The 16847-nt window shown below is 43.3% G+C and overlaps 1 protein-coding gene across 7 annotated transcripts in view; it reads left to right on the forward strand.

The window, feature by feature from the left end:
- LOC137381396 (neural cell adhesion molecule 1-like) overlaps positions 1–16847 on the forward strand; it is a 538973-nt gene that overhangs the window by 342440 nt on the left and 179686 nt on the right. For all 7 annotated transcript variants that reach the window (XM_068053931.1, XM_068053932.1, XM_068053933.1 and 4 more), the window contains exons 5-6: positions 11506–11643; positions 12167–12284. In XM_068053931.1, coding sequence (XP_067910032.1) covers positions 11506–11643; positions 12167–12284 — 256 coding nt within the window. The remainder of the gene's footprint in view (positions 1–11505; positions 11644–12166; positions 12285–16847) is intronic.

Raw genomic sequence — 16847 nt, forward strand, 5'->3', positions numbered from 1 at the left:
AACACTTTGTTTTTCCCCACACCATTAACACACTTTGTCTTTGCCGCATGACCTCCTAGTCAGTTATTCTCTGTGATCCTCTGTCCTATCAACACCTTCCCATTTGTTCTCTTTTGCCCCACCCCACTTTATTTGCTTCAGACCTATTACATTTCTAACCATTGCCAGTTCTGATGAAAGATCACTGATCTGAAACGTTAACTTTGCTTTTCTCTCCACAGATGCTACCAGACCTGCTGAGTATTTCCAGCACTTTTTGGTTTTATAACTAACTGCAACTGTTCTCTTTTAGAAATCTGGCTAGCATTCTTAAATACTTGTGGTTGCGATATTCAATTTGATTTCTTCATCCTGCTTCTTGGGCTGGGTTCATTATTAATCAGAGTTGATTCTGATTGAAGTAGCTTTGAATAACTGGCAAATAATGAATTTTTTCTACATTCTATACACACAGTAAGACTTAATAGGCTCTGGTTAGACCATCACATGCAAATATTGTCACGATGTTAAAAATTGGCAGTGTACTCCTTTGCATTCAGCTAGTATAGCGGTCAGGGAAGTAAACCGGGCAGTCAGGAGGTTCGTGGGAATGGGAGGGCTTGGCTTGTTGTGCAAGGAGAAAGGTTGCAGAGGCAGATAAATTAATAATCTCTTTCTTGTTAATGAAGAAACATGAGCTTCTCGTACTTTTTAGAAGTCACGGAAGATAGGTTTAAGGTAGCAGTAAGTAATGGGGGAAAGAAGACTGAAATATGTTTAATTTTCAACATGGTCTTAGAACATTGTGTGGTTTAGCAGAAGAGAGCAAGATCCAAGAGACCTTAATGTCAAAACAGATCCATTGAGAGGTAACTGATGGTTGTGTGTAGATATGATCACGATTGCGTTCCTCGCCCTTGACTAAATGAAGATGGTGACCTTATTGGGGGTGGGGAACACAAAGGGTGGGTGACCATCCAGTTTTTGATGGGAATGACATAATTGAAGGTGAAAGTTAAAAAGTGCTTGAGCAAATCAACACCTGAAGGAAGTGATGTTGAAAGAGGTTAGTGTTTGTAGGGTAGTGAATGATGCAAGCAAGTGGTCATAGTTAGCCTTGTCAGTGATTGAGATCACAGAAATAGAGAGGCTCTAAGAGATGGTGCATTCCATAGGGTGGCTGTGAATATGAGTAGTTGAGTTTCTATAGCAGGAAATACTTAGGATGAATGGGAAGGCCTTAATTTTAGAGAGTGAGGGGAGAAGAGTTAAATATTGAAGTCACAGAGGCTGAGAGAAAAAAACTCTGGAAGAAACGTGAGGTGGGGTTTGAGGGGAGCAGTAGACATGAAGGATTTTAAAGGAGCGATGACACATGCGGAAGAGAGTAAGGTGTTTGAAGGAGGAGAAAGTGCCAGAGAAGTATGGTGAGAGGACAAGCTATGAGTTGGTGTTAAGAGTCATGTCAACATTGTGGCAGTTTGGGTGGGGCAGGTGGTGGAAAGTATAGCCAAGTGAAGCAGTTTCAGTAAGGGTGTGGCATTGCCAACAATAAACCAAGTTCCAGTCAAAGTCAGAATGACAGTTAACCTACTCAAAAAGTTAGCTCCTGTGGTTGCGCAGGGTGAGGAGGTTGATGAGAGGGGAGGGTGGAGCATTTGGAAGGGTATTGCTGTTCAGGAAACAGCAATGGGCCAATTGAGAATGTTCGGAAAGGCACAAAATGTAGCCCTGGGGTGTTTAGCTGAGCTTTATGCTTGTGATGGTGGCAGGAGAAGAAAAATGGAGAGAATCAAAATACCTCAGGGAGAGTAATTAAAAATGACACAGTCAGCTGACAGAGGAGAGAATGGCAAAGAAAGACAGATAATGGGCCTGGGTCTGAAGTAATAGCCAAAATGCACAATCAAGGTAGTGCAGTAGCTGTTGTATATGTGGACTTTCAGAAGGCATTCAGCAAAGTGGCGCACAGGAGGCTTGTTAATAAGATGGAAGCCCATAGAATTAAGGGTGAAATGATAGGACAGATAAAGAATTGCCTCAGTGACAGCAAGCAAAAGCTGGTGGTGGTGGCGATAAATAGATGTTTTTCCGTATGGGAAATGGTTTGCTGTGGTAGTCCCCTAGGGTCAGTTTTGTGTTCCATTACTCTCCTCCATTTTTATTAACGACCTAGACATGGCTATGGGGAGCAGCATTGTAAAAATTTGCAGATAATAAAAAACTTGGCAAGCTATTAGATAGTGATGAGGATGGTTATAGACTTCTGGATGATATAGACAGGGTGGTGAAATGGGTAGAAGCATGGCAGATGGAATTTGATACAGCTAAGTGTGAAGTAGTATACTTTGGGAGGACTAATGTGGAAAAACAATATGCTATAAATGGCACGATTTTGAAAGGTATAGATGAGCAAAAAGATCTTTGTGTCCATATGTATAGATTCTTAAAGGTGGAAGGACAAGTTGATAGGATGGTTAGAAAAAGCATATGAGTTACTTTAGTTTATAAATAGGGGAATAGAATATAAAAGCACAGAGATCATGCTAGAACGTTATAAATCACTGGTTCGGCCTCAACTGGAATTTTGTAGACAACTGTGGGGCACTACACTTCAGGAAAGATGTAAAAGCCTTCAGGTACAGAGACGGTTGACTAAGGTGTTACCTGCGATGAGGGACTTCAGTTATGAGGAAAGGTTGGAAAACTTAGGGCTATTCTCCTTGGAACAGAGAAGGTTAAGAGGTGACCTAATAGAGGTTTTCAAGATGGCAGCTTTATATAGAGTATATAGGGAAAATCTATTCCCTCTGCCAAATGGGTGAATTTGATTCTAAAAGGACACCAAGGCAATTCCGGATTACATAGGCAGGGCAGAAATTAAGTGAGACATGTCATGGTCATAAACAGAGGACAGGGAGGAAAAACGATGAAGAACACGGTAAGTATGGTTCTTATCAGCATCACTTCAATGGTGCCAAAAAAGTGGACCATCTCTGTGTGGCAAACTAATGTAGTGGAATGTAGGATTTGTCCAGTTTCAATTAATAAGGAATTCTGTATTTGTAACTTGGTCCAGACATTGGAATGTTTAATGTGAAAATCGTGGCAGCTGTGATCATTCAGAGTTAATTTCCTAAGCTTGAGGGCCAGCAGCCAAAGCGAAATATAAACCTCTGTCTGGGAGCATTGTGTATTAATGACAAATTAATTGGTGTGTTAACTGCACTGCTAAATAGATATGATTCATTTCTGAGTCATACGAGGCAATTGTACAAAGAAACTGAACCCCCCGCCCCACCCCTGCCAAAATCTAATTAAGTCACATTTTGCTTTGCAAGGTTCATTTCTGGTTGAAATTGTTTACATCTGTGGATTCCATTTGTCTTTGGTCTTTCACTGCAGGAAACAACCCAAAGTAGGTTAGTTTTGATTAATATGGAAGACTACATGTTCTAATTTTTTTTCCTTTGTGCCAGCTTGGATACCAAAGCAAAGAGTGCCCCAGGTTCTCTAGTTTTTTTATTTTCATGAGTCACCATGCGAGTTAGGGGCTCTGAAGTTCCAAGTTAATTTCTTTCATTAAGTTTTTCATCATGAACTCTTATTTAGTAGTTACTAAGGAAAATTTCAAAATTTTATTGTTTCCAAACGTATTCGTACCAGTTTGCAGGAGCCGACTAAGTGATAGGAAAAAAATGAAACCCAACGTGTTTGCAAGATGCACAGTATCCCAGCACCTGTACCTGTCTGTGTTCTGAAGTGAAGGCAGTGCTGCATAAGATGTTGCAGAAGAGTGGCCCGGTGACCAAGTCCATCGCCACATCCCCATAATGTTGATTTTGCAGCTTGCCTGGAAGGATGTGGAGGCAGGCTAGAAGCTGCTGCCAACGGTCACTGTCACTGGCTTCACATTAGCTGCAGGAGTCCCTGCAGCAGATGGTGTAGCGCTGTATCTGCTTATTTGCTGTCAAGGCAGCTCCCGCTGTTACAACCAAGTTGGCTAGGCTTTACTGGCTGTTAAATCACCCTGGCATTCATTTTATATGCAGTAACACTGAAGGAATGACCAGTTGCGATTGGGCTCTTGTGAAGTATCATCCAGTATTATGGCTAGTCAGACCTTTTAAGTATCAGTAGCTTAATTACTATCACCACATACTTGGGAATATGAACCTTAGCATCTCCCAGTCCTCTGTGAAAGCGGTTATGTGTATCTCTGCCTATAACTGTAGGCGTCGGGGTACAGTAGATCAGCATTTAACACTTGGTGCTGGCATCCTTACTTTGATCCTCTTTTTCTTTCAAAATGATCATAAAGAGGTTCCCATTGGTGGCACTAATGCTTGTGGGAGGAGCATGGGAAAAAGCCATTCTAACCTATTACTAAACAGCTCAGCAATTAGCAATGTCTTTTTTTTATTCACTCATGGGATGTGGGCGTCGCTGGCTAGGCCAGCATTTATTGCCCATCCCTAATTGCCCTTGAGAAGGTGGTGGTGAGCTGCCTCTTGAACCAGTCCATGGGAGGTAGGTACACCCACAGTGCTGTTAGGAAGGGAGTTCCAGGATTTTGACCCAACGACAGTGAAGGAACGGCAATTATAGTTCCAACTCAGGATGGTGTGTGACTTGGAGGGGATCTTGCAGGTGGTGGTGTTCCCGTGCATTTGCTGTCCTTGTCCTTCTAGTTGGTAGAGGTCGCAGGTTTGGAAGGTGTTGTCGAAGGAGCCCTGGTGCGTTGCTGCAGTGCATCATGTTGATGGTGCACACTGCTGCCACTGTGCGTCGGTGGTGGAGAGAGTGAATGTTTGTGGATGGGGTGCCAATCAAGCGGGCAGCTTTGTTCTGGATGATGTCAAACTTCTTGAGTGTTGTTGGAGCTACACCCATCCAGGCAAGTGGAAAGTATTTCATCACACTCCTGATTAGCTGCTTGTAGATGGTGGACAGGCTTTGGGGAGTCAGGAGATGAGTTACTCGCCACAGGATTCCTAGCCTCTGACCTGCTCTTGTGGCCGTGGTATTTATATAACTACTCCAGTTCAGTTTCTGGTCAATGGTAGCCCCTAGGATGTTGATAGTGGTGGATTCAGCGATGGTAATGCCGTTGAATGTCGAGGGGAGATGGTTAGATTCTCTCTTGTTGGAGATAGTCATTGCATGGCATTTGTGTGGCGCGAATGTTACTTGTCACTTATCAGCCCAAGCCTGGATATTGTCCAGGTCTTGCTGCATTTCTGCACGGACTGTTTCTGTATCTGAGGAGTCGCGAACAGTGCTGAACATCAGCAAACGTCCCCACTTCTGGCCTTATGATTGAAGGAAGGTCATTGATGAAGCAGCTGAAGATGGTTGGGCCCAGGACACTACCCTGAGGAACTCCTGCAGTGATGTCCTGGAGCTCAGGTGATTGGCCTCCAACAACTACAACCATCTTCCTTTGTGCTAGGTATGACTCCAACCAGCGGAGAGTTTTCCCCCCATTCCCATTGACTTCAATTTTGCTAGGGCTTCTTGATGCCATACTCAGTCAAATGCTGCCTTGATGTAAAGGGCAATCACTCTCACCTTACCTCTAGAGTTCAGCTCTTTTGTCCATGTTTGAACCAAGGCTGTAATGTGGTCAGGAGCTGAGTGGCCCAGGCAGAACCCAAACTGAGCGTCACTGAGCAGGTTATTGCTTAGCAAGTGCTGCTTGATGGCACTGTTGATGACACCTTCCATCACTTTACTGATGCTTGAGACTAGACTGATGGGGTGGTAATTGGCCAGGGTGGTAATTGCCGGGTTGGACTTGTCCTGCTTTTTGTGTACAGGACATACCTGGGCAATTTTCCACATTGCAGGGTAGATGCCAGTGTTGTAGCTATACTGGAACAGCTTGGCTAGGGTCGTGGCAAGTTCTGGAGCATAGGTCTTCAATACTATTGCCGTAATATTGTCAGGGCCCATGGCTTTTACAGTATCCAGTGCCTTCAGTTGTTTCTTGATATCACGCGGAGTGAATCGAATTGGCTGAAGTCTGGCATCGGTAATGCTGGGGACTTCAGGAGGAGGCCAAGATGGATCATCAGCTCGGCACTTCTGGCTGAAGATTGTTGCAAATGCTTCAGCCTTATCTTTCACACTGATGTGCTGGGCTCCCCCATCATTGAGGATGGGGATATTTGTGGAGCCACCTCCTCCAGTTAGTTGTTTAATTGTGCACCACCATTCACGGCTGGATGTGGCAGGACTGCAGAGCTTAGATCTGATCCGTTGGTAATGGGATCGCTTAGCTCTGTCTATCACGTGCTGCTTACGCAGGTTTGGCATGCAAGTAGTCGTGGGTTGTAGCTTCACCAGGTTGACACCTCATTTTGAGGTATGCCTGGTGCTGCTCCTCGCATGCCCTCCTGCACTCTTCATTGAACCAGGGTTGGTCTCCTGGCTTGATAGTAATGGTAGAGTGGGGGATATGCCGGGCCATTGAGGTTACAGATTGTGGTCGAGTACAATTCTGCTGCTGCTGATGGCCCACAGTGCCTCATGGATGCCGAGTTTTGCATTGCTAGATCTGTTCGAAATCTATCCCATTTAGCACAGTGGTAGTGCCACACAACACGATGGAGGGTATCCTCAATGTGATCACCTTTCGGTTTTCTGTCAAGATATTTGGAAATTGTGGCTAGTTAAGCTTTTGTTGGTTCCTATTTGATTAGAGATACAGCACTGACACAGGCCCTTCGGCCCACCGAGTTTGTGCCGAACATCAACCACCCATTTATACTAATCCTACATTCCTACCAAACATCCCCACCTGTCCCTATATTTCCCTACCACCTACCTATACTAGTGACAATTTATAATGGCCAATTTACCTATCAACCTGCAAGTTTTTTGGCTTGTGGGAGGAAACCGGAGCACCCGGAGAAAACCCACGCAGACACAGGGAGAACTTGCAAACTCCACACAGGCAGTACCCGGAATCGAACCCGGGTCCCTGGAGCTGTGAGGCTGCGGTGCTAACCACTGCGCCACTGTGCCGCCCACTGAGACCTTAACTGGTTCTGCACAGGTTAATGTTCCCACCAAGTGAGCCCCTATGAATGTGAGCTTAATTTCTTCATGTCATGTCAGCATGAATTATGTTTGCAGACCTTCTTGTACATGAGCTGTATTTGATTTTCCATTTTAACAGGTCATCCTTACGGCTCACCCAGAGATTTTATTTGAAATTACTTCCCAAATAATTTGAACAAGAAATTACCATCTCATTGTTTTATCCACTGCTAAGTCAGTGCTGGCGCATTGTTTCCCAAATGTAAGTGTTCACTTTATGCCGTCTGTTGCATAGAACAACTTAAGAAGTCTTGACAGCTATTAATTTCCTATGATGCAAAGACCCAAGGCAGCTGGTACTTAAGTAGCAGATAGCTAAATGGATGGCTCAATGCAACTTATCCTGCTGTCATCTTTCAAGGAAGAAGCCCAGTGCGAAGATTGAAGACCATATTCTGTCCTTCCTATGCCTGCTTCCTGAGCATCCTTCACAATCGGTATCCAATTGATGCCACACACAATGCAGTAACTGTCGCATTAACCAAGCATTACTGTCCAGATTTAACCATAGTCTATGGCGATGGCTTAGAATTTCTTCAGGGCTTGGCCCCTTTCATCGTCAGAGCTTCACCAGAAGTGTGGCAGAAGTTCAATTAATGTGCACATTGTGATGTCACTGTCATGTACCTGGTTAGCCTGTATTTTCTCCAGAGTTTGTCAAGCTAAGCTATACTTTTGTAATGTGTGAAGTATGCATATCATTTGAAGAATGAATAGGAACAGTTAGGGATCATTTCCAGGCCTATGCTTGTGAAACTGTTTCCAGTGTCAGCCAAACATTGCATAGGCATTGAGTGCTTCCAGATTCTAAGGCTGATTGGACACTAGTGCTGCGATTTTGGAGCTCCTGCTCCAGCTAACACCCTTTCCTAACCTTGCACAGCTGAACAAATGTTCAGCAGCTGGAAGGAACCTGCACCGGCGCTATGTAAAGGAATTATCAGCTACTACCAGATTAGTTGCTGATTGATTTCTGCTGGCTCTTGCTGTAATTATCAAAGTGTTTGCTGGTTTCCAAAGTTGATTAAAATTGCTAAAACCAACAGGGAGTGGTGTGGCTTGTGCTGCAGGACCGTGTCCTGACTTCAGGATTCTGCACAGACCACTTGCTCTACAGACATGTTCCACATGTTTGCATTCCCCTTAGCCTACGACATGGTGGAGAATGAGCAGCGTCAACAAAGAGCAGGACAAGCTGCGAGAAAAAGGGAGAGGAGAATGTGGGGGAGAAGGCTGTCAGCACGAGTCAATATCTGTCCATAGTGTTCAGGGAGCAAATCTCCAACTTGAATCTCCCATGAGAACATAAGAAAGAGTGCCTCAGACGTCTCTGCTTCACTAAGGATGAAATCCTCAATGAAATCTACCACCTGCTACTGCTACAGCCACAATTGCAGCCTCACAGCAGGGCAAGGACAGCATTGCTAGTGGCTATGAAGGTGATCTTTGTCAAGAAGGTTTATGTATCAGCTCCTTTCAGGCAATGTTTGCAACATCTCCCAGTTCGCAGTCCACTGTTTCAAAAGGCAAGTCAATGAGGATCTTCATGCCAAAAGAGCACTGCCAGTTAGGTGCTGCTGCCTCCAGTTGGGTGCCACCTGATCCTGCAAGAGAGAGGGAAGTGCATCAGTGATTGTGATACAATGGCTGGAATTTTATGGCCAATTAATGACCATTTAAGGGTTTCTTCCTGCTTTCGTTGGTAAAATACCAGCAGCGGATGGGCACTTGGGCACCAGAGAGGGTCGCATAGTGCTACCTGATAGCCTCCTTGCAGGCTGGGGGGCAGCGCTCCTGATCGAGCTCCCTGTGCCCCACAGAGGCCTCTTTTTCCCCCCCCCCCCCCCCCCCCACCCCCAAAACCCCACAGCAGCACAGGCCACCCCTGTTGAAACAACTACACGCCAACCTCCAAACCACCCCACCCCCTCCCCTGCCCCCGGCAACCTGCCTCGCCAGTTGTCCCCAGCGAGGCCCGATGCCGCTTGGCTTTTCGGAGGCCAAGGTCCATGTTCCCCCTCTCGCTGGGTGCAGTCTCAGCAGTGGCCACCGATGCTGGTGACGCTGCTGGAACTGAAGAGCTGCCAGCCCTCTGCAGCCACTTAAGGGCTTGAGTCAAGTAAAATAGCAGTGTGACTTGTAGGCCTGGCGGAGGTGGGCTTACCCTAGCTTTCCAGCCGGTGGGCAACATTACCACCTCATTGTTAAATTCCAGCCAATGTGTCTGGTTGATGTGGCTGTCATGCTTGAATAGCTGGCAGTGTGTGAAAGCTGTGTGATGTATAGCTTGCAGCAGTGCAAAGTATACATGGGTGAGTTGAAGCTTTGAATGTTAGTTATGAGTCATTATTGATAGCGGTTGTTGATAGGTGAGTGATAAGGTATGATTCATTGATCAGTGTCTGGAACTCATGGGACAGTTGGCGGGATTTGGATTTGAGGATGCATTTACTGACCTTGACCACTCACTGAACTTCTTCCAGCACTGCATCCATTTCCTCGGGGGGCTAGACTGTTGGAGTTGACTGCCATATCTATTTGGTCCCACTGCCTTGTTTGTCCGGAGGGCCTCTTACAGATAGTTGACCTCTCTCTTCCTCTGCACCTCTTCCACAAAGGCCTCCAGTGCAGCATCAGAAAACCTTGGGAGTCTGCTCTCTGCTGTATTGTGCTAAAATTCAGTGTTTCTGTTCTGCAACCAGTTCCTGCTCCAGCCAGAATGAACCTCACCTTTAAGAAGTGCAGACTGACTTGAAGTGGTTGTAGCCCCTCTCAATTTTGTACTCCCTGCTCAGGCGAGCAACCACTTAACTGTGTGCTTAGTGCTGACTGCACACTACTGTCATTTAAATGAGCAGACATCACAAAGTTTGCTTGCTGCTTATATCAAAATCAACAGACACTGTATAATCAGGCATTGCGAACTCCACACCCATTTTCGAATTTTATCGCATCTCGACGCTTGGGAGTCTGAATACCTAAGAGAAAATGTGTTATTTCTTACTTTTGAAATCCTCTTAGTTAATTGCGGTAGTCATTTATACACCGTGGCAAAAAATGAGTAGACTTTGCAGATTCGGTTGACGTTTTAACAACAAGAACTTTTATTCGTATAATGCCTTTAATGTAGAAAGTTACTTAAACTGCTTTGCAAAGGATTTAGAGAAGCATTTATTGAACTTCTAGCTGAAGTAAATTGAAATAATCATTCCCAAAACTGAAATATGACAAAGGAACTCTGTAAATAGAAATGGAAATTCAACACGACATGGAAAAAAAACGTATTTTTCAGCTCTATGCAATACAATAACTGGTTTGGGATCAAGCATATAGCTGTCACAAAGTGGTAGTGAATAGAAGTGATTGGTACTGTGCACGATGAAGTAGCACTGTGAGTGAGCTAAAAAGAAACGCTCACCGAGTAAGAAAGAGGCAAGCTAGTTTCAAAACAATTGCAGGAGTTGTCAAGCTGCAAACTAGGTGTTCTTTTTTTTTAAGTGGATGAGATCTTCATTAATTTGAATACTTTCTCTATAGACTTTGTATTCAAGTGAAGTATTTTTAACTGTGACCTTCATAAGGATGTCACTCGAAGAGGTAATTTGGAATGGAAATTCTCCTGTCAATAAATCTAGCAAAATATAGTCACTGAGAGTACAACACCAGATTTCATGTTGGTGCTTATGCCAACAAATGGTAAAATGATCAACTGGTGGAAATTCATCCTCGGGTTATCTAATTTAAAACTTGTGGTATTGCAATTCTGTTCCCTCTATCATCCACATATCTAGGCATCTGGAAACTCAATGGCAATTCTTGGGAATGTTAGAACAGAAAAAAAATCTGTATTTAAATGGGAAATGCAGATATCACAAGCAAGTCTATGAACTAACAAGAGGAATAACAGCATAGATATAAAGAGATAAATATTCTGCTGGAGAACATCTTAAAGTTAAACAAGCGGACATCAGTCGGCTATAGATTTCATGAGTTGATTTACGGGCGGCGCAGTGGTTAGCACTGCAGCCTCACAGCTCCAGTGACCCGGGTTCAATTCTGGGTACTGCCTGTGTGGAGTTTGCAAGTTCTCCCTGTATCTGCGTGGGCTTTCTCCGGGTGCTCCGGTTTCCTCCCACAAACCAAAAGACTTGCAGGTTGGTAGATAAATTGGCCATTATAAATTACCCCTAGTATAGGTAGGTGGTAGGGAAATATAGGGACAGGTGGGGATGTGGTAGGAATATGGGATTAGTGCAGGATTAGTATAAATGGGTGGTTGATGGTCGGCACAGACTCGGTGGGCCGAAGGGCCTGTTTCAGTGCTGTATCTCTAAACTAAACTAAACTAAAACTAAAAAAATCTGATTAAATAATAGAAGTTTAAAGTACAAGTACTGATGGTCTGTATTTTTATTGCTACAGTTCGTTTCACTATGTTACCCAACAACTACTTGCAAATTCGCAACATTAGGAAGACAGATGAAGGTACTTACAGATGTGAAGGAAGAATCGCTGCCCGTGGTGAAATTAAATTCAAGGATATAAAGGTTATTGTTAATGGTAAGTTTTTTAAAATTCTCAGTATTTTGGTAATTGATCCGATTTGGTAAATTATATATCCCTTTTAATGTAAACAAAACACTGACCAACGTAACTATATATGCAGTTGTTATTTACCATGTCATCTCAGTTCCACATTGTCAACGAAACTGTTTTGCATATTAAACAATGGCTTGCATTTATATAGCACTCCATAAATAAGAGTAATGAAAAGAAGACTGAAGTCAGAGAAACAGAACTCTCTGGAGGGGCTATAGGATAAATCCTTGGCGCTGTGGAGGTAGTGATGTGGGAAGATAGAAAAGCAATTACTGGATGTGCACTACGTGTGTATGTGTGCAGAGAAATGAAACCATGAATGGGCAGTCACATGGAGCTCAATAATGGAGGTGGACGTCATGGTAAACATACTGAACGCTGTGGAGGATAATGAGGGATAATGCACCACAGAAGATGTTCATGACTTTGGCTCATTGCCTTATATTATCACCTCATCTGGTATTCATGCTTCCTCTTGTTACAGTTCCTCCCAGCATCCGTACCCGGGAAATGGTGGTGAACGCCACAGCGCACAGTGGTCAGTCTGTCATATTGACCTGTGATGCGGATGGCTTCCCAGAGCCAGAGGTGACCTGGAAGAGGTAAGATGTATGAAGAATTCAAACAGGAATAAAATTATTCCTATTGCTTTAATCTTCTATTCGCTTTCTCACTAGCAATGCTTGAAGTTGTCTGTTCAGCCAGTTATCACTGGCTCACTGTGGTACTAGAGATCTTTTCCATTGAGCAGGTTCCAACTTATTGCTCTTATGATTTTACTCAAAAAGTTTGTTATAAAATGAAAAATTGGTTTCTTTGACCATATAGAAACCAATAAATATTTTTCTCTCTTTAGATTAGTGATTGATTTGTCAATTAGTCTTGTATCAGGAAATAATTTGTTGGTATGTTGCATCAATTATTGACCAGTTCAGGAATTTCCCTTTATCTGGTGTTTACATGAAGCCAGAAACAAAATCAGTCCAAACATTAGTTTGGTGACCGGTTTCCAAGATTTGCTGACCATGTTTTCTGCTGTGCTTTTGGATCAGCGATTACTGCTGTTGATGCTAACCTCTGTGGAACACAGTGAAATGGATACCTAAATCATTTTGCTCCTCCACAAATCCTAATCTTCCACCAACAAGAAAGTACTCCCAATTTACCTTTCGCAAATCCCCACATCGGTACAGCGAACTCTATCTGCCATGTAACCTTCTGCTCTCACCCACATAACTTGCTGTACTTCCTAATTTAGTACCCTTTGCAACTTTTGAAATAAATCTATTCCCTCATCCATGTCATTAATATATGTGATGAAAAGCTGAGGCCCCACTGCAGAACCCCAGGGAACACCTCTTGTCACATCCTGGCAATTGGTGGATGAACCCTTTATCCCTACTCTCTGGGCTGAATTTTCACCTCGGGGGCAGGAAATGGATTGGAATCTGGGTCCTGAACCTGCCGCAAGGGGGGAAAACAGTCACTGACCTTTTGTTTTTACAGAGATGCTCCCTTAATTGGAATAGAGAAAGGTTCCCTGACCAATTAAGGGCAGCAGATAGGCTGTAAAAGCTGGAGGGTCAATCACAGGTCTTCCACCTATGATTGGCCCTCCAGCTTGAGAGAAGCTGCAGTAAAGGGTAAGTAACTGAGAGACTGCTTCAACATGAAGATGTCCTTCACCAACTGTTCTAAAGCTTTAAATAAAAAGCAACCAAGCCAGCACTGGGGGTGGTGGGGTGCGGGGGGGAATACCTCTACAGGGCGGCCTTTGGCTACACCCAGGCAGGCGGGGGTGGAAGGGACTGTAGGCCTGCTTGGAGTGCTGGTACCCTGGCTTACTGCCAGGTGCCCATCTCCAGGTAGTTGAACTGCACCCCCTCCTCCCCACCCCATTGCGTCGGGAAACTGGAGGCTGACTGGAAAAGCCCAGTCAGCCTCTTTAACCCTTGGTTAATAATGCTCTTAATGAGCCTAATTGGCTACCCACACCCTGGGCCGGGTAGTCTTGCCAGGTCCCAAACCTGCCTGGACCAAAATGGCCGGCACCCGGAATGCGGTTGTAAAACTGGCACGCCAATTGGTACCATTATTTTCAGGCCCCGTTCACCTCCATGCCCAACCTTGGGGCCTGAAAGTACTGCCCTCTGTCTCCTAGCCCCAACAATTATTGACTTGTGACAAAGTTACCACCAATTCCGTGGGCTAATGTTTGCAAATAATTTCTCGTGTGGAGCCTTATCAAATGCCTTCTCTCTGTGTAGAGACTCCGCTATCCATTGTGTTAATGACCTTAAAAAATTCAACAAGATTAATCAAACATAAACTACCTTTCACAAATCAAACAAAACAAACAAATTTAATACAGGTGGATGGGTGGGAGTGGGGGTTCAGGTTAGCTTTTTGTAACTATCAGTGTCATAAATGAGCACAACATGTCAGAAAAGAACTGGGTATCGTGTAAACAAACAGTTTGTTTTTGAAAGATCCAGTCAAGAAATCTTTTCAAATTAGCTGACAAATGTAGATAAATCTCCTGATTTTGATGGTGAAATCATCTTCTCTTCTAAACAATGAAAAGCAAATTTGTCACTGCTGAATTTCAGGCAAATAAGGCTGTGTATAAATTACTTTTTTCTCCTAATTCTAACCCTCCGCCTGCAGTTATGAAAGAACTGAATCATGTCTGTACAGTCCTTTCTTCATCTTTTGCACTTTAACAGCAAGAATCGATACGGTTATTGAACACTGCACAACATCGTAAAGGAATCTGACCCATCTTTCTCGGTGTCCGTATGCAAGCAATTGGCAGCAGGGATCATTGGGTAGCGATCAGCCCTTGACTGATTTCTTATCCCTCACTGCACCCCCCCACCCCCCCCCCCCCCCCCCCCCCCCGCCCCACTCGAAGCCTGGGGGCATCTGACCAATTGCAGTGTCTCACTGATGACGATGGGCTGAGATCACCTGATAAACCTCTTTCTCCTGATCAGTAAGGCTCAGTACCACTCTGCTACACTCATCCACCAAACCATGAAGAAAGTTGTTTTTTTTTCATAAGCTGTTTTAACTGTAAAACAAACAAGCTTTCCTTGACAGGACAGCAATTTAAATACAAATCTAGGTGCATATTAAAGAAAAAGCTAGTGATTGTGACTTGAAGTGAACACTGACTTGCCAGACTGAGACTGGTACACTTTCCAGCAGACCCATAGGAGTGTGAGATTGGCTGGTTGCAAAGCCAACACAGTTCACCACAGGAAACTATTGTGCAGGAAGAAACCCGAATGAGAAAGATATATTCCATTTCTCGTTTATACAACAAGGGTAATGGGGTTAATTCTTCTGAAGAGTGGCAATATTTTTCAGTTACTATCACTGTTGGCCTTGCACTGTTCGTTTCAAGCTCAAGAATGGTAAATAGTTTGCATAAAGGATAGAACTCGGCCTAGCAGCAGTCTGTCAAGTATAGAATAATTGCAGTCAAGTACTAGAAACATTTTGTGTGCCTTGAAATCATGTTTTCCCTCTTTCTACTTCATTACTAACGTTATTAAGGTATAGTGTGAACACAAACAAACTGACTTTACATGGATGCAAGCACATAATTGCAGTGTAGAAAGTAATTATTCTTAACTTTTTGAGGACTGCACCAATTTTTGTACATTCAAACTAAAAATCACATTGCAGCTCTGAAATTATACTTATGGGATGTTTACGAAGAGATGTGTAACATGCTTATCTGAAATCCACTATTTTAGCAGATGAATTAACTAATTTAAAGTAATAAATGAAATAGGGAGAGGAAAATTTCAGATACATTTTTAAGTGTCCATCTGTTAGTACCTCACACCATAATTTCAGGGCCAATATTTTTCCGTCTTGTTACAGGAAAGTATGTATTAAAATGATCTGGGGTTCTACAGACCCCTCATCCTATTGTATATTCAAGTTATTTTGCCTTTTGTTACTTAACAGAGGACGTACATAGTTTAAAATCTCCAAGTCATTTAGTGCTCAGTTAATAATACTTGTCACTTGACATACACAAGGTTTTTTCCTTGAGTTTATAGAATGGGCTGCACAGTGGCGCAGTGGTTAGCACCACAGCTCCAGCGACCCGGGTTCGATTCTGGGTACTGCTTGTGTGGAGTTTGCAAGTTCTCCCTGTGTCTGCGTGGGTTTCCGCCGGGTGCTCCGGTTTCCTCCCACCTCCAAAGACCATTCTTGATAGGTTGATAGGTAAATTGGCCATTGTAAATTGCCCCTATTGTAGGTAGGTGGTAGAAGAATGGTGGGGATGTGGTAGAGAATATGGGGTTAATGTAGGATTAGTATAAATGGGTGGTTGTTGGCCGGCACAGACTCGGTGGGCCGAAGGACCTGTTTCAGTGCTGCATCTCTAAATAAAATATGTAGTAATTTGAAAACTGAAAGAAGACCTTCTAGTATTGAATGGTCACTATCTGTATGATGTCTGAAGCACTTTTTTTTTTACAGAAAACTGTTTTATGTGTTGTGCTTAGTTCATGCTTAAGGGCTGACAAAAGCATAAGTCACTCTATTTAGCCAAGTACAAATAATAGCTTCTCTTGAAATTTACCTCAGTAAATCTAAATTAATTTCAAGCCAGTTTTATTCTTTGCCATTCTACTTGGAAAACTATTTAAAAATGGGAAGCAAAAAATGCTTTGTTTACAATTGATATGCTTTTATGATGCACATGAGGTTTTTCTATATAGCGTGTTAAAAGAAAAAGGTTTAAAAAAAAAATGTTTTTGCTGTGAAATAGATCTATTCCGTTGAAATGCTCCCCCCCTCTCCACCGCCCCCCCCCCCCCCACTCCAGTACATGGGTTGAGTAATTTTGATTTTTTTTTTTACTGCTACAGTAAAACTTTATGAAAAATGGGGCCTGCATTGTTTCAGATTTTTCAGTAAAGTCTGCTTTGGTTCTTCATGTATAGAATGGTATAGCGAATTGTGTCTATTTAATAATGGTTGCGTTAAACCATACTAATGTCCATAGATAGTAACAAGGTGATATCCACTGAGTGTAAAATTAATATTTTTTAGGAAGCTGTATCTCTGTCTTATGTGTGGATATATATTCTATAACTTTTGATTTGTAGTTATTAGTCCAGCACAGTTAATTTCCCTCA

Source organism: Heterodontus francisci, chromosome 22 (assembly GCF_036365525.1).
Source record: "Heterodontus francisci isolate sHetFra1 chromosome 22, sHetFra1.hap1, whole genome shotgun sequence".
NCBI classification, from domain to species: Eukaryota; Metazoa; Chordata; class Chondrichthyes; order Heterodontiformes; family Heterodontidae; genus Heterodontus; species Heterodontus francisci.